Source organism: Centropristis striata, chromosome 7 (assembly GCF_030273125.1).
Source record: "Centropristis striata isolate RG_2023a ecotype Rhode Island chromosome 7, C.striata_1.0, whole genome shotgun sequence".
Lineage (NCBI taxonomy): Eukaryota > Metazoa > Chordata > Actinopteri > Perciformes > Serranidae > Centropristis > Centropristis striata.
Window position 1 is genome coordinate 15519931 of NC_081523.1, and position 25157 is coordinate 15545087.

Here is a 25157-nt window from a genome sequence, read left to right on the forward strand (position 1 = left end):
ATTAGCAATGCGAGCAATGTTCCAAAGCAAAAGGAAGCCGGCTGAAGAGATGCTATCGCAGGGCGCACTCTCGTGTTTTCATGCCATTGGTGTCCATCAGCTGTCTCAAACTCAAGACTTAAACCTCTACTGCCTATCTTGTCCTCCACCCACGCATTCTTACATTCACATCTGTCGCTCTGTCTCCGCAGTGCAATTCAAGCATAAACTGGCCGGTCAAGATTTTTGCCTACACAGACGCCATGTTTCACGAATAAACAGTGCTGAGGTGTGTCGTTCTAATCTTAGTCTGACTGGCAGTGAGGAGGTGAGCATGTCAAGGGACTTGCGTGCAGCACAGGAATTTAGGAACAAAGGAAGGCAGATGCCGCCTTCCCCGCACTGGCCTCTTGTCCCTTTATCTCTAAAGCCCCTTGGGATCACCAATTAGAGATACTGTCGTGAAGCTTTCCCAAAGTAATAACACAGATTTTATTTCGAGAAACATAATCCAAAAAAATAAAGTCATAATACGACAGCATGTTGTTCTTCTCAATGAGGGATCATTCAGTAGTAGATTACACAACCCAGTTCCCCTTCCTCTACATTTCCTTTTCTCAGCTTTATCTCCAATCAGCATGTTAAGCCTTATTACAATATGCTTTACATGGCGCCAGGGGCTGAGCCCTCTTACAAGTCTTAAAGGTGCAGTCACACTGGGCACCAGTGGAAATTAGCTTCAGTGCCCCATCCACTTTCACTGAAAATTAAACTTATTATTAACTAAAAGAAATTTCCATTGGGCACAGGGAAAGTTCATTTTGAATTTGCACAGCCAGCAGGATGGGCATGTTTACCTCAGAAACCTGCAATAACTGATATTTGGCCACAGTAAAGCTGCAAACACAACACTGACATATAATCAATATAATCGTTTGAGTATATATGGCAAACTCGTTGCATATTTACACATCCAACAGACACCAAGCAACAGCCAGTGGCATCCTCAGGCTGTCTGATGGGCAGGGGCTAAAGACATAAAAGGGGCACCATGCAGCTGCCTGTTATGGGGGACCAGAATACAGTGCATTTTAAGCATGTACCAGCCTATATGGAACTGCATTGCATCTCTTTAATTTTAAGGCCATTCAAAGGGCACCTCATATCTCTACTTGAAGGGCACCCTGAGGGCACTTTATCATGTTTTATCTTCCATGCAGGCATCCAAAAAGGCACTTTTACGGCAATTTTTAAATAAACACTATTGTCTTGGGCGATACTTAGCCCAGGATGCAGAGATGACGTCCCTGCGAAACTGATAGCAAAGGGCAGGACTTCCATTAGGAATTATGGACATGGGCAAAATGGGCTCCTCATCTACATCCACTCCATCATTATGAACCTTTGCTTGGGCCTCCATGGGTTTTGGGTTGGGGACATCTGTAGAAGGGGAAAATGGCACAGGAGAGACGGGACCAATAGCACCCACCATCTACATTCAGTGAGTCAGACACAATCTGCTTTAACACTTCTCCATGTTTACTTTCTTTGTCCTTATCTCAAGAGCTCAGGACTTGACTGTAGAATTAAGTCAAAAGGTTTGCAGCATAACCGATAATAGCAGGCGTTAGCAGTGAGCTTGAATTGCCTAATGAGGCGGTGATACGCAGAGGGCAAGAGCAATTAGAGTTGAAAAGAAAATGCAAAACCAGTGATCATTATAGTGGAATGAATTCCTGATAAGCTATAAGCTATAGATTCCACAGATGTTATATGATTAATAACGCATGGCATTATTATTTCTGCTTATTTTCTATTATTATATGATATGTGTATTTAATTACAATTTAAAACAAAATGCACACCAAATTAATGCTGACATACACTCAATGCCAGGAGACTAATTTATTCATTTTTACCTTATTTAAATTTAAATTGACTTTGATTTTTTATTGAATTGAACTGAACCCAACTTCATTTAATTGACCATGAAAAGTTATATGTAATGGAATGGGTAAAAATCCCATGAGGCATTAGTATTAATCCCTGTTTTTGGAAACTAACAAACAAACAAACAAAAAAAAAAAAATGCTTATATAGTAACTTTGCCCATTCTAATTTTGTTAAGCTTCTAATATTTAATTAAAAGTCATTTTGATTCAAGCCAAAAACATTTTTAAACTGTTGTGGATGTTTTGATTGGATGAAATAAAAGTATAGTATATTCCTGATAAACTGAATAATGAGTTATTCCATAGAAACACATGATGCACATACTTTATATATTTAAATATAATTTGAATATAAAAAAAAACGACCTACACACATCTTTGATTGCATAAGTTTGTCCTGAGTTCCCACACTCCACACACACACTGACCTGAGATTATCTGCATCTTTCCATTGAGGTTTCTTTTTACATTCCCATGAATTCCTGTGAGAGTAAGGTTTATGTATGTAATGCATATAGCGCTTGTATAAATGTATGCAAGTGCTTATGCATGTGTGTTAACAGGATGAATGTAATCAGAAGAATGTTGTCCATATGGGACTGAGTTTGCATAAGTATTAAGGTTCGGAGATGAGGGTTCAGGCGAAGGTTAGGGATTAAGGGATGAATAAAAGCCACTTTTTTTTTTTTTACAGAACAATGATGTATGCATGTGTGGTAGTGAAGCATGCGTAGGTGTGTGCTTGTTTCATCTACTTTATCAGGTGAATCTCCACATGTTAATTATAAAAGAAGTTCTGTGTGCAGAACATAGCTGCATGAAAAACAGGTTTTTCCAAGAATTATTCAGAGAGCTTGCCTTCGAACCCTCAAAATACAATAAATGACTTGGTCTATAATTAGGCCACTTAATGTGGGCGTTGTGGTGCAAAGCAAGATACAATGACCTGCCTTGAAACACTATGGATAGAGGCACTGTGTTTCTACATGTACATGACAAGTCTATGGAAACATTTGGTTACTGCAGTACGACCGCTGAGGATGCAGGCCAGTCAAAAGGCACTCTGTGAGCCCAAATAAGGCCTGTTTATGTCCTTAATACTGGTGATTGACGGGCTTCTTGTGTCTTAATTATTATACAGTGGACTCCATGCAGCCAGAGAAAATGGGTGGTACATCTTGTTTATTAAGCAAGGCCCAAACTGCTCACTCAATGTGCTGGGCTTTGACATTAGTCTGGAAAATGTGTGACTGTATGCACTGTGTATTAGAGCATGTCAGCACGTCACTCCAGGTAATGTCTGTACACTGTCTCATTTTTCACTCATGTTTGGAATATTAGAGCAGGACTGTGAGAGTTTGCTGTGCAAAGTGGTCATGTGGATAGATACAAAAGCATTTGCTTGGAGCAATCTAAACACTCCTGAATTTACACGTGGTGAAAACACACTCAAACTGGTTTCATTTCCACATGGTGCCACAACATAAAATCTCTTGTTTCTTTTGTTTACTTTGCGATCATTTGGAGGATAGGGATGACCAACCAACAACTACAGGTATCTTACCATCTCGAACATGATGTTCATAACCTCAAATGTGTTCAGACCTGTCTCAGTTTCACAAACAGTTGCTTTGCACTATTAATGTACCAAGCAAAACAACAAAAACTGGTTCTCCGAAGTATAAGTGACCCAATTTCATGACATTGCCAATGCTTAATTTTGTCTCACCAACCTTGTCTCTGTATATTAATCCATGTTATCTGTCAGAGAAGTTAATCTGTCAGTCTGGGAGAAATCTGGGGATTAACAGCAGCAGTATTGACTTAATAAATTAAAACATATGAACAATTTGAGTAAAAAAGGTTAAGAGTTAGGTAAGGGTTAAGGTGTCAGCCCTGTTGCTTGTGCCTAATATGGGCTATAGGCTCCTTATTCCCCGAATGGGGGTATAGATAACTGATATATGGTTGTTGACTGAACTATTTGTTGGAAATAAAAGATAGGAATTTGGCCCTCTGAAGTTTCGGATCATTACGAGATAATACTGTCGTGCATGTGCGTATCTGTCCATCTTTACATCCGTCCGTCCGTCACTCTGTCTGTGGCTAATCTTGCATACTACTGGACCAATCAGGCTAGAATGTTTTGTGCACATTTACAGCTATATGATCTTGTTATCTTTGCCACCATCATGACTGTTCGGGAGCTGATCAACACAATTCTCAATTCTCAGAGCAGACGGTTTTAATTTTCCATGCGGGTGGGAGCTGGCTGTTAGAGTTAGATGGTGACCCTAGATTTGGGTCAAAAAATAAACTACAGGTCCCGGAATTTAGCCAGTGCTAACCAGAAGAATGGAGTCAGCAAAGTGAAATGAAAAGAAGATTATAATAGCTCATGACCCCGCTCACTGGCTCATGTGCAGTCCCAGTCCGAGCTGGTGTCTGTAAAACCCGTTAGATTTATAAAATTAGATTTAACATATTTTCTGTATCTGTCTAAGCATCTCTTAACACATACTCCACCAAAATGCACATGTTATAATACTGTATTATATTCATTTATACAGGTATTCACCTCTCTTCTCACCAGACAATTTAGTGCGATTCACAACTTTTTTTATTTGCAAGGGAAGAGGAATATACAGGGAGATCTGCACTCTACTGAGTGCACTTTTCAGATTTTCTGCTATGATGTGATGCCAACCATGTCAGATGCAAGTGGTTTACAGCGGTGATTCTACTATTTGCACAAACTTGGTGGGCACGAGGCAAATAAGAGGATTATGTTTTTATCGCAGGCTGAATCAGAGAGCATTTTCAGGTACGGGATGTCAGCAAGGTATGACAGGCTCTCTGTACAGTTAAAATCTAAGCTTGCGCGTGTGAGGCAGACTGCCATGAAGGTAATGGGAATGAATGAATTCCAGCCCCTTCCAGTCAATATACATGAAGTCTGCTCTGTGAGTATGAGCTCTCACCCTCCAGCAGCCAATATAAAGTACCTCAGTGTAAACTTAACTGTTTTTAAAACTAATTTTTGTTGACCTCAACGATACATTTAAATAAAGGCTGCAAGGGTTGTGTAATAGCTTCAGGTATCATACTAGGGTTTATAATATGTTGCTTGTTTCTGTACATTTCTTTACTGTTTTTGGTGAAGTTTATTTGGTGTGTCTGTCAGAAAGGCTTTGCAAATATTTAATTTAATTTAACATGTTTTTTGGGCCTTAAAAGCATACACACTGCCACCCATATTTTCTCTGGGCTGTTCTTGTGCCATTATTTTTCTTTCCTATGCTCAATTAACTGTCGTGTTGTTTTGCCTCACATTTCTCTTTTGTACTGACTAGACCATCATAACTCCAATCATTAACTTTCCATGATGCTAATCTTTATCTGGCACGTTAACCAGACAGGACTTCACCTACTGCTGGATCTCACCTGGACCACCACCAATAATTTAGTGAGATCACAGGTGGTAACGAGCAATTATGGTGATTAATGTCAGCTCGACTCCCACTGGATGCAGAGGGCCAACATGCTGCTGACACTAGCGGTAGTCATCGATCCCCCAGGACCAAAGCAGAGCTGAACCAGAGTCCCTTCTCTCTCTGTCTGTGTGTCTCTGTCTCTGGCGCCAGCACCCTGCACTCTTGCCTTCCTCATTCTGACACTGATGCAGAGGATGATCAGGAGCAAAGCACTTCTTTTATTAAGATATAAAGCCACTGTCAACCTCTGACTGTAATTTGTTGTTTGCCTTTAAGCAATAAAGGCAGACCTTGTGGCTGTATGGATTTTTAATAGCATGTTGTAATGGCAATCGCCAACAGTATCGCCGATTTACAACCTGGCAACGACCTGCTCCTGACCAAGAGTTTAATATCACAACCAGCGGGACAAAGCAGGCCACGCTGACTTTTGTTTCATTGTTTACCAAATGGAAACGCCAGCATGGATCATTCATAATGTGACGTGACGGTGCTTTGCTTTCAAAACTCGCAAAACAACATACCCCAATCGACTGGCCTTCTGCCTGTATCGGGTGTCCTGTTTTGCACACAAGATAACTTGGTCATTAGGTTGTGGCCTGTATGAGTACTCCCAAAGAAAACACAAGCAAAGCATCCTACATGTTGAAGAATGGGCATTTAATTAACAGGCTGCCTTAAGGAGAGAATGTGGTGGAGGATTTCACTAAGTAGACACAACTTGTGACATTTCCAAAGGCACAAAGACACCAACCTCCTCCAAATACACATGTATGGCATAGCTGTGTGTTACCATATGCTGCATCAGCTGCCACTGCAAATATATTAGGAAAATAAAGCACAAATCAAAATGATCTCATCTCTGGGATCTTCCAGCATCCTGAACATGATTTTTTTTTTAAATGACCACATTATACACTTTGATTATTGATTTTTGACATTGACAATCATTGCACTATAAACACTGTACAATATTTACATAATTTAATTTATATGCGAAATATTCTCTGTGCAATGGTCCATATCAATGCTGACTCTCTCTATATTGTATATAATGATCCTTATTTGTGTTTCCATAGTTAAAACTTTTTATGCTTCTACTTGTTTATATTGTAAATTGTTAATTCTTTGTTATATTTTTTACTTGTTTATTTGCTAATAATTCAAGTTTATACTACTGTTTACTATTTATTGTTTTTTGCTATTCACTTTATTGCTGTAACTCTTGATATTTCCCCATTGTGGGACTAATAAAGGAAATCTTAATCTTAATCTTAATCTTAATCAATTGGTAAACTGATCGATCAAAACATTTTGTTTTTCCAATTTACAGATGAACCCCCCAAAGAGCAAATAAACATATTTCCCAAAATGTCAAACTACACTCTCATGATACACCGCTTGACTGTATAATAATATAGGGCATAGTCATAGTAACATCATTGATTTGTGGACTGGTGCTTTGAAGCCTCGAGTATTTGATATCATCATATTTGTTTTTGCAACTGGTACATGCACAGAACGGATCCAGAGTTGGAATAATGCTTTTATTTTTACTTAACTCTTATTTGGATCATAATTAACAAAATGAACATCATTCTGTATTGAAGAAGACTTAAAACTAAAGATTGAGACCATAAACTCAGAATGAGATTGTTAACTGAGGTGATAAATCTACTGAGAAGAAGCGTCATATTTCAATGGACTTAAATACGATGCATGTTATAGGCACTTCAGTGTTGGCCTCACTTGTCAGCCCTGGACCAATTGGATATATCAATTGGTAATCAATTTGGAACTAAATTTAATAACAAAGGCAAATATAAAGAGAAGCAGCAGACATTTGCGCTTTGATATGTGGGTTATGCCAAAGGTGCTGACACTACTACTAAGAGGTCACAACATTTCCATTTATTATTTGAACATGAGCTTGAGACTGGAAGCATCTGTATGCATTCAGTGTTGTTTCAGAACAAATTACTTAAGATGGCCCCTAAAATAGCCTCACATTGGTCTGTGATGTCCCTCCTGAGAGTGTACGGAGGGACATTAGTGCCTCAGTATTCCCTGCATACAGCCCCTCAGAAGAGACTCAACTAAGTCTCTGCATGTGGTTCCACTCAGAGCATAATGAGCGCGATTTACCCACAACATGATAGTTGCGGAAGGCTGAACAGCTCTGCCTGTAAACCAGCCTCCTCTCACCTCAACACATGATCTCATTCTATATAGGCTGGCCCGGGGAAAGTGCTTTTGGGCTTTAACCCCCACAGGATGCATACATGAGGAAGAAATTTTCTCTGGTCAAATTTAATTTGCATGATTCATTGTCCTCAGAGTCTTGCTGTGTAACAATGCATGCTATGCATATTATTATATTACACACTTTCTACAAGATAAAGTAGAGCCGTCATTAGTGTCCTGGGGTCCGAAGTGTTGTTTTGCACTTGCAGCCACTTCGTCCTACTCTGTTAGGTTTTGATTAGCTTCAGCTAATGTAGAGTTTCCTGTGCAAAAGAAAAAAAACTACCAAACAATCTGATGTACAGAAAAGTTATAGCAACCCAAACTATGGTCAGGGTGGAGTGTGAAAACTAAAATAATAATTAGATTTATTCTGGATAACAGTCCCAAAACAAGTAGGATCATTAACATAAAACAGATTGTGCAGATTAAACGTGGTCCCCATTTTTAAATGGAATTACCTTTTGTATTAAGTGTCCTACTTTTGTTTGACAGGAAGAAGGCATTAAACGTCTCTCTTGCCTCCTCCTGGAAAAGCAAAGGTCTGCACTTAGGCAGGTCAAAACATCTTAAGAAGCCTCTCAATTGAAAAATCCACATCTTGTGTTTAACAAATGCTATCAGGACTATCAGTCCTGCTGAATATGAGCAAACTTAAGTCGACAAGATTTACCCCTTTAAGTTGTCTCCATTGGCAAAGAGTGGGAGAGTGACAGCGGGGCTTTTCCAAGCATGGGAGCTGTGTTGGCACAGTCCAGATGGACTGAGTTGTGAATTGAAATGTAAGCTTGTAAAGTCCAGATGGCTGCCATGCATCAGGCATTCCCTATATGCTGTTAGTCTTGACAGACAAATACCAGAAGTTTTTTGGAGTACAAGCTGATCGGAACACATCGCCTGTGAGGTTTCCATGGAGAGGAGGGAAACATTCCCAGTGTACAGTGTATATGTGGGGAGTGAGCATGTGATAAACAGGATTTCTGAGGTCTTGACTGCTGATGATTCACAGCCCGCAATCATAAACTGAGCAAATCCCAGACTGTTCTGCATACTGTAAATCTGTTTTTTCATTCCAAGGAAATATGCAGTTTCTGTCAAATATATCTCCAGAGTTACAACTCAATTTACACATATCAGGAAACAGGTGCATTACTGCTGCTTAAACACCAAATCAGGTGCTGCCGCAAAAACACCAGTCCTCCCATTCATTTGAACGGAGGTAGTGCGCTTAGGCTGTGGCAGTGGGGACCGCAGGGGATCCATGGCATGGCGTGTGGGAAAAAAAAGTTGAAACAGAATAAACTTTCTTTGAGAAATGCAACCTGGGTCACACTGTGGTGACATCACGTAACCAGCAAGCCGGTGAGAGAGTACAGGAAACATCCCTGGGGGCAGGTGGGGATGGAGAGTATAAAGAGCAACACAGTCAACTTTGAGTGGAGTGCAGTTACATCCATTTATTTTACTTTTTATGCTATCTTTTATAATGCCCAACCATGTACTTTTAAATCCTCACCTTAGGGTTAGGGTTAGGGTTACCTTAGAAGTAGTTTTGGTACCTAAACCTAACAAAACTGTGAACATTTTGTAATGTTAACGACTTGTTAAAAGCAGGGAGGATGTGTTGATTTCCTGCCACCGCAAACTTTCTAAATGCTCCTGTGGGTTACATTAGAGGGTGGGAACAAATGACTTGTTGGAAAATGAAGGAAGCTGTCTTCAAGTTCCTCTGGAAATGTTTAGCTCATAACAACAGAAAACAATAATGGTAAAAAAAAAAAAATATATAAAAAAATAAAGTCTACCTCACATTCACAACACATTTGGTGTTAACTGGTAAATTAAATGTGAAGAAAAACACAAACTAAAAACGTATTAAGTTATTCTTGCAAATCCTTTATGTACATCCCTGCATGCACAGCACACTTATGTTACCATCATAAGGCCCTGTCTATAGCGGTGAGAAAGCGGTCACGGCTGATCCCACTATCAACACCTCTTCTAGTGCCAGCTGCTGTGCTTGACTACACTCAGACCAGATCCAGGTCCACCCATGGCATCTTCTCACGCAAAGACAAATGAGCATCTATCAAGCTGTCAACTCTCCAGCAATGACCTTCATCTACAGAAATGCAGTTAGACGGGGCCTCTTGGTCATCTAGTTTAAAAAGGCGCCAGTGTTTTGCTTGTGCCCGCTTTTCCTTTTTGTGAATGCACTCACATTTCCATAACTTCCTGTCAGATGAGTGACAAAGTGACCCAGACCAAAAAAAAAAAAAAAGTCTATTTAAACTTAAATGGGGCAAAGGGGAAGGGAGATCTTCCGGATATGTTGGCAAGGCGAAGCATGCTGCAACTCAATTTGATTAAACATCTATTAGATTCTCTTTCAAGACCGTTTGTTAACGGAGTGACTTTTATTGGCAACAAATAAGAACAGATGTAGGCAGCTTTCCACCTACTGTAGAAAAAAAGACATCTCATATTCAACGATATGGAGTCTGTAAAATGTTCAGTGTGTCTGTCAAAATAAATGTTTTAATCCAACTATGATGCCATATTTAAAGTATAATTTGTAAACAAAATGTCACTACTTCTTAAGGTGGAGCAAGCAGCTGGTTAACTTAGCTTAGCATAAAGACTGTAAACATTTGATCTGTCCGTAGGTAAGAAATCCATCTAGCAGCACCTCCTAAGTTCACAACTTAACATATTGTATCTTATTTGTTTAATTGATACAAAACTGAAGTTTTGTGAGCATTAGATGTGGGGGTAGTTGGATTTGCTAAGATAAACATCTTTTGGCTTTAGCCTAAAGGGATAGTTCAGAATTTTTGACATTAGCTTCGTGTCCCTGCAGGCCTGCGGGAGGTATCTATTCTACGATCAGAACTGGCCAAAACTCAAGACACCGGAGCTTGGAAAGTAAGCTAAAAGCTTTGCATCCACTACACTACTGACAACTATTGATCGCCTCCTCTTACTGTCATCAAGAAAGTGGATTTGCCAAAATGTTGCTGATTTGGAAAACCCATACAGAAAATCTCTTTACAGCAGCAATAAACAAATTTCCATTGATGGCTACTGTATGGGGTTGAATTTTTATATAGCTCAGCAGTTCAAATCATATTAAGGCTTGAAGTTATGCATAATTAAGGGAACAACCTCGCTGTAATTCTATAAATATTGATTGTAGAAATGAATATGAATCAACTTAAAATCTTCCAATCTTGAAACCTGCATAACTGCCAACAAAAAAAGTGAAAATTCTTCTTTGAGTCTTTCCTTGTTTATCCTCACATTTAATCGAAATAAAATGCAAGGTGGGAATAAACGCAGAGCAGTCACAGCTGCAGTCGTACAGCTGATCAGACCAAAGAAGGAACTGCTCAGTGACAAGAGAGCCCAGCACCGCAGCAGAGCACTGGATATCTGAAGTGAATCGCATGAAAGGCATTTGGCTGATTGTTCTTCTTCAGTGCAAAGGCTCGAGTAACAGCGAGATAGTCATCTATTATTTTCTTTTACTGCTTTGAGTCAAAGGGAGGGCACTTGTTTCCTGTTCTATACAGTGGGGGTGGAGGGGGGTTGCCTCGTGCCTGAATTAATTTACAAATAAATCTTGAGAGTCGCTGTATTTAAGTGAAGATAATGAGCTTCAATTAAAATTTAGCAGCTTAACTTTGTCAAAATAGTCCAATACTTCACTTATTACTTTTTATGTTTACTGCATAGTTGCTGCTCAGATGAATAAGACAGCATGTTGTTGAGTCTCAGAAGTGTTTGTTTGACATAATCCAGCATAATTTGACAATCAGAACAGAAGCCAGCTGTGGAAAAGCTTGTCATATTGTTGACACAGTCAGATGACGGATACATTTAATGGGTTAACAAGCCTAGTGCCGCTGCTACATTCAACACAGCATCAGTGACATATAATGGTCATCACATACTTTAAATTAACAAGAAAACAATGTGTGTTTCACAAAGATTGCTTTGCAGTTTAGACCCACATTTCCCACGCACTAATGCAGGAGTAGTTATTTTCGTGTGGTTATATACATGCGTCTATATGTTTGTGATTGTTCGCATGTGTGTGAGGCTCTATTAGGGTGCTGATCTCTGTATGGCTCCGGCACACAGGCACACTTTTCAACTCCTCCCCTCTGCCTTCAGTCAGGGTGTGATTAGAGCCAATACAATCTTGGGCAACCTGCACTGAGAGAGTGTGTGTGTAAGAGAGAGAGAGAGAGAGAGAGAGAGAGAGAGAGCAAAAGAAAGAGTGGGCAGCCACTCTGGTGCACTCTGGTGGTTCTTCCAACAGCATCATTGTCGCTTGATCTCCAACAGTCCAACTGTGGCTTTGCGGCTCGTGCACGATTCAGCGAAAACACTGCAAACTTCTCTAATCCCAGTGGACTTATTTAAATGGACACAGCCGGATTTTCTCAAGAAAAACTTTTTTTCACTTCACGTTTATGTTTCCTGGATCCATGAAAGTGCTGCAACTCCATGAACTAATATTGTTTCAGCTTTGTGGACAGTTTGGATACATCTTTTTGGAAAACATGCTGCCGTTGCCTACACCAGAAAAACTTCCTCTTCTGGAAACATGGAAAGCCACTACTGCCTTTTGAACTCTGACAAACAAGCTGTGAAATGTAAGCAGTGACTGCAAAGTAAAGACAAACTCTTATTTAGTGAGCAGGTTTATGATGCTTGTAAGGAGAGTGGATTCTATAGTTTTGTTAACTTTGACGTGAAAAACTTCAGCTTGTTATAATGGATGGCAACCTGAGCATCAACAGAACAGAGCCGTACCACGCTGCGGCAGGATCCTGGAGCCTCATCATACTGGTCATCATCATTCTGACTATAGTGGTGGGAAACCTGCTGGTCATCATCGCCGTGGCTCGTACTTCACAGCTACAGACGACGACAAACATTTTCATTATGTCCCTGTCTTGTGCAGACCTCATCATGGGGGTCCTCGTGGTGCCTCTGGGGGCAACTATTGTGGTGACGGGTAACTGGCAGCTCAGTGACACATTTTGCGAGTTCTGGACTTCTGTGGATGTCCTGTGTGTGACGGCGAGCATCGAGACGCTCTGCGTCATAGCAGTGGATCGATATATAGCCATTACGAGGCCGCTCCGATACAAGGTTCTGCTCAGTAAGTGGCGTGCCAGGGTAATAGTTTGCTTAGTGTGGGTTGTGTCCGCTTTAATTTCCTTTGTACCAATTATGAAAGGGTATTGGCGAGATAATGATGATAAAGCGGCGAAGGAGTGTTACGATACCCCTACTTGCTGTGACTTTGTGACCAACAGGGCCTTTGCGATTATATCCTCGATAGTGTCTTTTTACATTCCGCTGCTCATAATGATATTTGTGTATGCAAAAGTCTTTCTAATAGCCACACGGCAAGTCCAGCTCATAGATAAGAATCGCATGCGTTTCCAGAATGAATATCCAATAACACCAGTTGGCTCTCACATAAACAATATACTGCCAACATCGTGTGCAGGCAACCCAGTGCGAAGGAAGAGTGGCAAGCGAAGGCCGTCGCGGCTAATGCTGGTCAAAGAGCACAAGGCCCTCAAGACTTTAGGAATCATCATGGGGACCTTCACGATCTGCTGGCTGCCGTTCTTTGTTGCCAACATCATTAACGCATTTGAAAGAGACATTCCCTCAGAGAGGATTTTCCGACTGTTAAACTGGCTGGGTTACATCAACTCTGGCCTCAATCCCATCATCTACTGCAGGAGTCCGGAGTTTCGGACTGCGTTCAAGAACCTGCTGGGCTGTCCGTGGCTGTCCACCGTCTGGCTCAATACTTTCTATAAAGGGCTGCGGAGTCGCTGCTCCTGCTTCCTATGGCAGGCTGAGACAGGCACAGCCGGCTCTTTCCAAAAGTCTCCAAGCAGTAGGACTGAGGGCAACGAGAGTCAGGCCAGTACTCAGGGAAGCAGCAAAAGTGAGGAGGCTTCTCCTGGTCCTCTGCAGTCCAACGGCAGCACACAGTTCAGCGACTTATCAGAGCCAGAAACCAAATTGTAAGTTCCTTTGTCTTATCTCGTTTTACCCATACAGTGCATTTTTTTTCTTAACTATGATGTATGTTTCAAACATGTCCACTTTCAACAAAAAACTTCCACCTTCTCAAGGACAAACTGTGAAAACCATTTGAGCACAATAAAGTGAATCATTGACAGCTAATGTACACCTGGACATCAAGCACTCATTCAATGGCAACATCAACTTTTCGGATTAAAAAAAAAAAAAATGAATTCACAAATTAACAAAAATGCCCTAATACTACATTTTTGAAATTTCAGTGCATCTTATTTGAGACTTCTGGTCAAATCTATATGAAGCTGAGAGGACAGTGAGACACACCAGAGAGTCTGTGACCGCTTGAAATCTTATTGAACTTTGTCCTTTCCTCTTTCTTCTCATTAATAGTGTGAAGCGTTACATCAGTGGTCAACCATGTGAGCAGATCATTTGCACTGTGAAGCAGAAGTGTGAAGGCTTAAAGTGTAGAATCAATGTCATGAAGATTTAAACAATTTCCATTACTTACTGTTCTTGGACATCCTGGTGCAGATAAGCAGAGCATTGCACAAAGACGATAAAAAAAACACCCACTGCACTTAGTTTAGTTAGTTTAGTTTAACAAACAGATCTAGACAATGATAGAAAAAAAATGAAAATAACATTCTCAGTTTCATTTTCGGCGAAATATAAAGTTATATAATATAAAGTTTTTTTTCTTATAAATGTTTTTCAGATTGATCAATTTCAAATCTATTATTGGCTTGTAGGGTTTACTTCTATATACCTGCACATCCTCTAGAGATTGTAGAAAACTCTCCATGATACACAGAATGCCCAGTATAAACACATTAACTTGGCATCTTAGTTTGTTTTTTTTAACCAAAGCTCTGATATTAGAGAGTATTTTTTAATTGTCTTTTTAGTTGTTTTTAGTTGTTAGTAAATCTAACCAGATCACTGTCAGAAAACCCTGAAGGCTAATTTCTACCATGAGCATTTAAATAAAATAAAAAACAGATTAAAGAATGTAGATAACATTTTTTAAATTAGTTATTAATTGAAAGTAATTAATTAATTAATTAGTTTGAGTTTCTGTAGTTTTACTGCCCACTGTGCATTACCTAAAAATAAAAATCCATATTTGGACATTAAAGGGCTGCTGTGCAGAAATAAAATACATCAGACAGAAAGATGCAGAAAAATAAATAATTTCTGGCTGCTGTCGGCATGTTACAATATCACAAAACTAAAAGTGAAACTTAATATTTAAATGTTCATGCATGATTCAATAAATATTTGAGGAGTGTACCTGTATCAGTTACTATGCTGTTATCTGTAATCAATCATTTAATGCAGCTGATGTTAAGTATGTATGCTTTTAGCACTATATAGTATACAACATACACAACATTAATTAATTTGTATTTTGCAAATGTAGTTTTGCTTATTTATTTTAGTCAATTTCATTATCAGGCGTCTAAATATTGTTTCTCACAATGACAAAGATGACTGTAAAGCGGCTCTGTAAAAACACTCATGATTAAGGACATTTCCATATATTAGTGCGGCTCTGTGCCTGTCAGTGGGCCTCAGTGTGCCCTGCCCAACACCCCCTGCAGCAGATAAATCTTTATCACTTACACACAAGACTTCCCCGTAACTGGAGGGGCTGTTTACAAGTCTGACAGCCAATAAGAACATCCTTGTTAACATGGGTGAAATGGGGCTGGTGGAATAAATACACCACGACCATTTGACAGAGGGCCTCCACAGGAACACAGTGTAATAAGAAGTCATTATTAGGAATTGTGCCAGAACTATGAAAAGATCCTACGTTTTTTAAAGAACATTTTTTATCTATTACGTAAATGCTGGCTATCTATGATGTGAGAATTTTGCCATTTACATAAAATGTTAAATATTTGCTGATATATTGAATCTTGCTCCTGATTTGAATTTAGCAAAAACAAAAAGAAGGAGAAGAAGAAACGAAAGAGAAAAATAGTTACAAGGGAACAAATGAGGGACAAACTAGTGATGCGTGACTCAAATGTTAAAGAGTAGCTAATGAAGAGTTAATAAAGTTATTGAAAATGTGTAATTAATCATAACATAATGTAACAAATATAATATATACTATAATAATAATACATATGATTAAGCTATAAGGGACTACCAAGTCAATGACTAGTATTAATATAGGTATAACTTTATGTGGGATAAACAAAAATGAGTGAGTTTATTAGTTATTAGTTTCAGATTTAATCAGGAACAACTTATAAAGAAAAGTTCTGTGTGTAACTGATTCACTGATATTCATGAACTGATCATTACTCAATAATTCATTAACATTTCTAGTATCTAATTATTATCTACTGTATCCTCCATCTGAATTATTAGGGAAGAACTTCTTAATGATTCATCAATTATGAAGTAGATCCTGATGTGTTTCTGACTTGTTCCTCAATTTAAGTAATCATTAACTAATAATAAGCTCCTATTAAGAGTGTAGCCTAAAGTAATGGTTACTTAGCAGTCAGTTCCTCATTTGTTCAGTGGTAATTATTCAAAATGTATCTACCTTATTGTAGTGTGACCAAAAAAAAAATTAAAATAAAAAAAAAAATCAAAATATAATAATTTTTAAGTGCTGCTTTGTTGTCACAAATTGGAGCTTGTGCATTATCATATACATTTTATTTTCTATTTTCTATACACCATTCAGAAATAAATCCATAATAATAAGTGATGCTATCGGTAATAATATCAGTAATATAAATACAAATACAAAGAGAGTAGTTCAGTTTAAGAACTTAACATTAAAATTCACAACAACATTTCTGTTTTATTTGACAAGCAGCACAACTCATGCAGCCCCTACTTTGCTGAGCAAATTAACATTCTTTTTAAGACAAAGGGATGTTTCATTTTAAATATTTAGTCTGTACTTCATAAATGATTATTTCTCTTTCCTTTACACGACATCCTCTCAGTGGAATTTTACCGACATAATCAATGTAGCAGTAAAGCGGCAGAAATTTAGGAGCATATAAAAGTCTTCCTTAAAAGGAGCCTGATGTGATCTGTAGTAAATCACCCCAAGGGGAAGGCTCAGCAGACTCACCCTGCGCTTTAAGCGGGATTACAAACGTAAGTGAGACCAGCCGTTTGAGAATGACTCTGGCTTGGCCGCAGTCTGAAGACAGATTTAATGAAGGAATATGACAAACGTTTCCAGTTAAAAGTCTGGACTGCTGAAGTGGATAGTTATTGAGAGCTAATAATGCCACGCTGGGCCTCAGTCATCCCTGTCAACCTTTTATATCTGTGTAACTAGCAACACAGAAGCGCAATGGAGCAGCATATTTCCTTTGAACCCTGGGACAACATGCAACAGCAGGTTTAGTTAAGTCAGGAGCTGATGTATCACTGGGCTGATGAAAAGCGAGGCACAACCACCCACATGAATGGTTACTAGGGAAGAGTGGCTTCGTTGCAGAGAATGACCATTATCACCAGTCGCTTTGTTTTCATATCTGCATGTTTCAATACATGCAGGCATATCACCCTTATCAACATCCACAGCAGCCTTCAGCTTTTGTCACGTATGCACCATGTGACGAGACAAGTTCTTCACAGATTCCCTTCAAAACAGCATCCCTAATTCATCTATCGTGATGTTTTTTGGTCATCAGAGTGGAAGTGGAGGCTGATGTCCTTAGTTGTGCCGTCTGTCCGCATGACTATTTTTACAGAACTGATTAATTTAGTCGTCTCTTCCTCTGTGTGTGTCAGCTCTAAATTGAGACGGGCAGCCACTGCATTAGTCCTAATACGTGTATTGGAGGTATTTAAGACAAAATCTTCATGTATTTGAAAGGCATCAATGTGCGTTCTGAGCCGAGGCAGTTTGTTAGCACAGTTTATCCACGATTGAGAACACTAAAATTAAGCTAACAGAGAGCGGAACATTTTATTTTGAAAGAGCAGCAGCCAACTAGGTTGCAGACTAAATTGCACTGAGAATGTGGGGCACAAATAAAAAGTCTAATAGACTGCTTCAGAGCAAAGACCGGACTAATATTCCTGCAGGGGCACAGTGCACGGGCCACACAGGCAAGTGAGGTGAGAGCATGGAAGAACAGCGTTATCATAGCTCATACTCTGCAGGAAATACATTGTTTGTGCATCACAATTTAAGTATCAACAGACAAGCACGAGGAACGGACTTGTCAACATGTTGTTAGGAAACAGCAAGATAAAAACAAATAACAAAATATCTTGCATAGTGGTCAAATAAATGCAGACTAAAATACTTTCAATCTGGGAAAAATACAGGATGAGAAACATTAAAAAGATGTCATTTGAAAAGCAGACTGATGGCACAGGGACAAGAAGGCTGATCCATCCGGATTTAGCTCTAAAGCAACATTTGATTGAAAATAACGTGCAGTTCAAATACATTTTATGAACCATTTTGTCACAAAATTTGTCACAATGACATGAAACAAAAACAAAAAGATGACACATATTTGGAAAAAAAAGTTATAATCCTTAATTTGTGAACTTTAAATTGTAAGAAGATTAAAAAAAAATAAAAAAAGGAAAATCAACCAGACATTATACCCCACATCTCTCTAGATATTTAGAACTTGTGCAATTGCCCTCAGGCAGAGGACTTTTATTTTGACGAAAATAAAGATGTTTCCCACAAAAAAAAGTGCAGAAAAGGCACAAATCGGTGCAGAAAAATAAAATTTCCTGGTCGGGGACCCCCAGACCTCCCATTTCATAGGTGAAAAAACACGCCCCTGCTTTACACAAGACAATGTACAAAGATTGAGGTGGAGACTGCTATTTACAGTATGTTATAAACAGTGACTCACTAAAGTAACTACAAGTGGCTCATTACTCCAAATGATTACGTAAATACCTCAGACATATTCATAAGGACAAATCTTAAAGAACATTTTGTTTATAATCCTGGCATCTCAGGTTTATAAGTGACTGTGTTCTACTGGAACTAGCTGTGTCATTATAATGACTAAATATGTAGACATAATTGTATTTCCCACATGGTGAGTCCTCCCAGGGTGTGTGAGTGAGAGTCTAAAAATATAGCATGCAGTTAATATGGAACAATTTAAATAATTTGTAATGTGTCATGTACTGTGCACAACGTACTATGCAAAGTAAGTGTTGTGTTAAACAGGAATTTAGAGTGGCGATGGACATTTGCTGCAGAGCCGTTGATTGACAAGCTTTTTACGACACTGAGCGGCTAATGTGTGGCCTAAACGCGGGTGTAATAAGTTAAGGCACTGCAGGGAGGATCAGTTATTGCACATTAGGGTATGCTGGTGTTTTGATGGCGTTTTAGGAGGGGCAGGAGTGCACTAATGCTTTTTTCCTGTGCTGTGAACCCTGTAATTCTGAGCTTTTCTCTGCTTTTCTCTCCTTTCTGTGTCTTCGACCCAACCTCACACTCCAGCTTCCATAATGTGCATTTAGTAAGCTTAGAGTGAGATCAGGCCTAAGAGAGCATGAAACAAGGCGCATACTAAAGCAAAACATGGTGGTAGTGACCTGAAGGAAACCTCAAACACTCTCTTTCAAGCCTGGCTGATATCAGAAACAATCACACTGCATCACGGTCTTTAAATGGAGGCATCCGGGAGCTGAGCAAACATTTGAGAATGCTATAACTCTAAATAGTTAAAAGTATAGTACTGATTTCTTTTTAAGTGGGGTTTTATGAGGTACTTATCCATAGTCAGTGTATTTACCTACAGTAGATGGCGGTCAGCACGCCCCCGGACTGGAGAAGCAGGCAGGAGTAACCACACAGAGGCAAAACAATGTATTGCTGTGGATGTGGGTGACAGAAAATGTATTTTAGCTACCTAAAAAATCAATATCAGTTTAGGTGTATTTAGAATATTTTCCTCACTTTACCTTGCCATCAGACAGCCCTTTCCAATGGGGAACTTAAGCCGTTACATCCATCTCTATTCTTGTGAAGGCCACCTGACTCCCTTGACGAAAACAGTAATTTTACTTTGTAGAACACGGGAGTTGCTGGTCTATTGCTGACTCGATCAGTTAGTTTGTGTGTGTTATTGTGTGACTTTGACGTTTTAAAAGGGTTAGTTTCGAGTTCACTAAAGTCACACAGTAACATAAACCAACTAAATGATCAAGGCAGCGGTCTGGTGGCTTTCAAGAAAGCAGATATAAAAGTTAACTTGATGATGTCTAATTGCATTCAAAGATTGATTCACCTTAGCTTTGATGAGCTGAGATCCATTAATTTGAATCAAGATCACTAACTATGTGCCAGCTATTTCTCTGGTTTGTGATTTAAAACAATCCAACAACTCATATATAAATGTGTATAAAATTACTCCTGGAGTATTTCTTCCATTACATAATCCAAATGCATCAGCTTAAACTCACTGAAATAAACCAAACACTCCTGTGATTCCACAAAACTATGGTAACCTATACTGATGAAGCCACATTGTAAATTGTTTCCTGCATACTTCTTCCTCAAATGCATTCACATTTCAGTAAAGCATAGTTCAAGGTAGTTTATGTCTTCCTGTGGAGACATGTGGAGGTGATAGCATCAGAATGTTTTGCTGGAGCAAACAAGCTAGAGTTTAACAAAGTATAAAAGGAAGAGGGCAATTTTGCAATAACTTTATGTAATAAGCAGGAAAAAAGTAGTAAAATAACCTGTAAGACAACAAACTTGTTGTCTTGGGGCTTTCTTATCTGATAGAAACTGGAATGCCATACAGGGTGTGAGCAGCAATGGCCAACAAGTCATACAGTTAAAAAAAGCTCATGGCTGCACACCAAGTCAAATATATAATGAGGTTTGTAATGAGATAGCTAGCCGATGTCAGTACAAGGTAATTCAGGTATTTAATTATTTTAGCGCCCTGGGGTCTATCCTCTCAAACTCCATGAGGATTTTGAATGGATTTTTGGTTAGATGCCTAAAAGAAGGTCGGTGTTTAACACAAGCTGATCGCTAACGTTAGCTTTTTACTTCTGTCGGCTGCATTAACACTTCAAACCTCATAAAAGTGGTGTTTATTTGTGAAGATGATCCTGCTGAACAATACGCATAAGTATCAGAAAAGTGTGTTTGCCACAGAGCTTATTTTCTGCTATGATCCAAAATCCAATAAAAAAATCCCATAGGCGATTTTATAATAGACCCCATGGCGATGCTAACTTGGAGGTTGGCCTACAGAAATACATAATTTTGTTTGCTCTCTATTGGTGGCAAGAGATCAACAGCTGCCCATACCTTAATGTAACGACAGTGGGGGTGAAGGGTCATTTGTCCCCTGGATGATGTTCACGTGTAAATATCAATCAACAATTTAGAAAGTATAAACAGTGACACTCAACATCAAAACAAACTTTCAAACCAGTGTTTCCCACAGGATTTTGTGAGACTATGATGGAGTGACCCAAACAAAGTAGGGGGGTTCGAGGGCATACTCCCCCGGAGAATTCTTTTGCCCTAAAAGTATAAATTTGGTGCCTCTCACACATTCTAATGCCACTATTCCACCTTAATCATTGCATATTTCAATGAATTATTGTAAAGGAGAATAAGGGTCACGACCATTGCTCTCTTTCAATTAACAGCGCCTGGCTCTGCCACCCATTCGTCCAAGGCAATCCAGACTCTTTGCATTTTTTGTTCCCCGATGGTGGAATGCACTACCAGTTCCTACCAGAGTTCCTACTCTGCCTTTAAAAAACTCCTGAGTGGGTGCTGGGTTATATAGAAAAATGAAAATATGTCCCTTTGATTGTATTGTTTACTGCAACTGTGTATAAATAAAAAACTATATAAAAAATAATTTTAAAAAACTGCTGAAGACCCAGCTCTTCAGAGAGCACCTTCTCTCCTAGCACCACACTACAATTCTACTCCTTAAAGAATTGTCACTAGCACTTATTGCTGCACTAATGGCTCTTATTACACTATACCTTGATTGTTCCCCTTTTTTTTCCTGTAATTTGCTTGGATAAAAGCGTTTACTAAATGACTTAATGTAAATGTAAGGGTTCTTCTTTTTTATTTAAAGCATCATATTTTGCATGTGCTTTTATTTTGAAAGCTATATGTGTTTGCTTTTATTTTGAAGGCGGGTCTAACACATTCTTAGGTTGCAGGTTGGTTAGGTTTATGCAATTAAACTGCTTGGTTAGGTTTGGGAAAAGATTGTGGTTTGGGTTAAAATAAGTATGTTTGTTGCATTACTTTACTGCCATACCAAAGTAAAAAAAAGTTAATTTTTGTTGTATTAACTTTAAATTGCTCAACAATGACTTAAAAGTTTCTAACAGCGCAATAGTCCCATATATATTATATTATATTATATATTATATGTATAAAGACTAAGAAAATGTATTTGTGGTGGACAGGACATGAAACAAACACAGAACTTTTGCTGTTAGGAACTTTTAAGTCATTGATGAGCAATTTAAACTTAATACAACAAAAATTAACTTGTATATATTAGCACTACTCATCTATTCAGGCCACTAACAAATAAACCAGGTACATTGAGATTAACTCATTTCTTTTGTCCATCTATTTTCAGCTTTACATTACAAGAAAAGGACGGATGAACTGTAAAATGTCAAGCTACTGAAGCAAACTATGATCCCCAACTGTGATTCCCGCAAAGGCTGAGACCAAACAGCAGTGAAGACAAGCTGAAGACGAGTACAACCACCGGCCCTGGTAAAAGTAGCTTAACTGAGCTAACTACATAAAAAGGACTGAATTGACTGTAATGGAGCAGATGGTTTGGTCTGAACAGGCACTACTGGGACTGTGTCCATGGACACGAGATGGACTGCTGCTGCTCAGCACACCACAGCCATTAGGTGACAACAATCCTGAATACTTAACTGCAAGTTTTAAATGCATTCCAGTTACCTTTGGACACAGTGTATGTGGCCTGTGGTTTCAAAAATGACAGCATGAACTGATGTTTTACAGTATATATCTGGTAAGTTATCTATTTATGATACACTGAATCTGTAGCAAAATACAAACTTTCTCTAACTTAATACAAGAACATGGTTCTGGCAAGGTTATATTCACTGTCATGGCACAAAGTTATCAGCGTAACGTGCGATAAACTAAAGGGCTGTGCTGTGCATTTAAATATTCAATTCTGGTGTCTGTTTTCAGTCTTAATCTTTCTGTTTTCAGTCTGGGCTCTATCCACACAATAGTTATTTCACATAAATCCCTCCATCTATGTTAAGTTATACCATGGCTATGGAAAATTTTCATTTCTGAATGGCTGGTGAAATCTTGTATCAGGACAACTCAAACATAATTCCTGTCAGCACTCAACCATCAGTATTGTGCAAGGTACAGTATTATAAACTGCAGGTGATCATAACAAAAACACTTCTGCTACATGTTACCAGTTAACTCCCTACTTTTGGTCAGCGACCTTGAAATAAGCTCAATAACACACTCTGAAATGTCTAAATATAAAAAATAATGGACTTGATGGACCTCCATGTCATCCATTATTATGCTATATTGGGACACCTTTTCCTGTGTTATTTCTTACATAACATCATCTTTTGCATTGAGAAATAAAATATGATGAAACTGTGTAACACTGGTCATGTGTGCTCTGTGTGCAAACTCACAACTAAAGGCCGTGATAATTCAAATCACTTAAAAAACTACTTAATGTACAGTGTTGGTATTTAAACACCACTGAGTGTAAAGCATGGACATTTTTAGATCATCAGATTTGGAAGTTTAAAAAATAAACTATAAGCTGAATGCAAGGCATTTAAAAACAAACTGTGATCAACACTAGCTCTGCCAGGTAGACTGGGTGACTACTGAAATATCATCCAGCAAGGAGTGGGAACAATTACTCTGTCTGAGGTCAAGCCACATTTTATCAGCTGATTCCTGTTACATTGTTTTCCAAGCGCAGAGTTAGACTGAAATCAAATCCAAACTTGGATAGAAAAGAGAAGTCCCCACTTAAGCTGTTTGATAAGAGACCAATAAAGAAGTGCAGCCAAATAAATAAATAACAACCAAAAATTTGGTTCCTCATATCGACTGATTAAACAAGCAACTAAACGTTCACCAGTGGACAAACAGTACACAGTGGACAAAATATGTTCACCTCCATATGCAAATAACAAAAAATACGCTACATATTTCACATATTTCAAGTCAAACTACACATTTAAATCATGGAGTCAAATAGTTTTAATCCAACAAATTTTTGTTGAAGGAGCGGCTCCTTTAGATAAGAAACCCCTTAATACTAAATGGCACACTAATAAATGCCATGTTGCTTTACTGGAATTATTTCTCAGGGATTTGTTTGTTTGCAACATGTTCTATTAATCATAACAAAGGCAGTCTGATCAAACACTGGCATTCGATTAAAAGTTTTAAAAATCTCTAGTCTTTCTGGTCAATCTGCAGTATTCTTCTAAACACAACTTCTTCTCTTTTTTTCATTTCCTGTTCTGGCAACTTGTCCTGAGACAGTGCCACAGCAGTTTTCTTTAAGGTCATCCAGAGATATTTTTAGAACACAGAGCATCTCAAAAAAAGAAGCCCTTTGACACTAAACTTAGTCTTCATTGCTCACCAGTTAGCAGCCCTTGAATCAAATTGAGTCAAAAGCACCTTAATTAGATAAAGTATTGTGGATTCATCCTGGTAGCATGGTAGCGTGACTCTGACACATAACAGGTCTAACCTACATCCTTTCCCATTGCAATCTTCTTTCTCACTTCTCAGACTAATAATAGCCTGATAATATGACAGTAGAAGAATCTATGAGTCATTTTCTCACAAGCCTGGAGTCACAGGAACAGTGGCTTTGTTATAGGACTTCTTGTTGTTACATTTGTACATGTATCTCTAGGCCCATTTTGTTGTTTGACTGCAATCTCCAACTGGGCAAACACAGATAACACAGAGATATTTGAACTGCACCCATAATGCAGTGCAGTGGATGGAAAACATCCCCAGCAATCGACAAAGTGAAAGAAAATGTTTTGTTGACGCTCCCTGAAAATGAAATGAAAAGCCCTTTTTCCTCCACTAATGATTCTGTACTGCTTTAACAATCACACAAGGAAAAATCCAGGAACACAGAAACACCAATTTCTCTAACGCTGTTGCATAAATAGCTGATTCTCTAAAAGCTGTATAATGGAAGTAGCACAGTGGAGAGAGTGCAGTGGATGAGGCAGGCTGATGAGTGTGTTTCTTCAGCTTTCCTTTCTTAAATTACTCCTGGTCAGCTAATTGCCAAGACTAACTGCCCGGTTTGGCCATACTGCCATCTAGTGCATCAAGTGAAAAACAAACTACAAAACCTCTTCC

General features: G+C 38.7%; 1 protein-coding gene across 1 annotated transcript; it reads left to right on the plus strand.

The window, feature by feature from the left end:
- The first annotated feature begins 12036 nt into the window (after positions 1 to 12036).
- Positions 12037 to 23323, plus strand: adrb3a (adrenoceptor beta 3a). Its single transcript, XM_059336411.1, has 2 exons — positions 12037 to 13728; positions 22366 to 23323. The coding sequence occupies exons 1-2, from the start codon at positions 12452 to 12454 to the stop codon at positions 22391 to 22393; spliced, it is 1305 nt and encodes a 434-aa protein (XP_059192394.1). The 5' UTR covers positions 12037 to 12451; the 3' UTR covers positions 22394 to 23323.
- The last annotated feature ends 1834 nt before the right edge of the window (positions 23324 to 25157 follow it).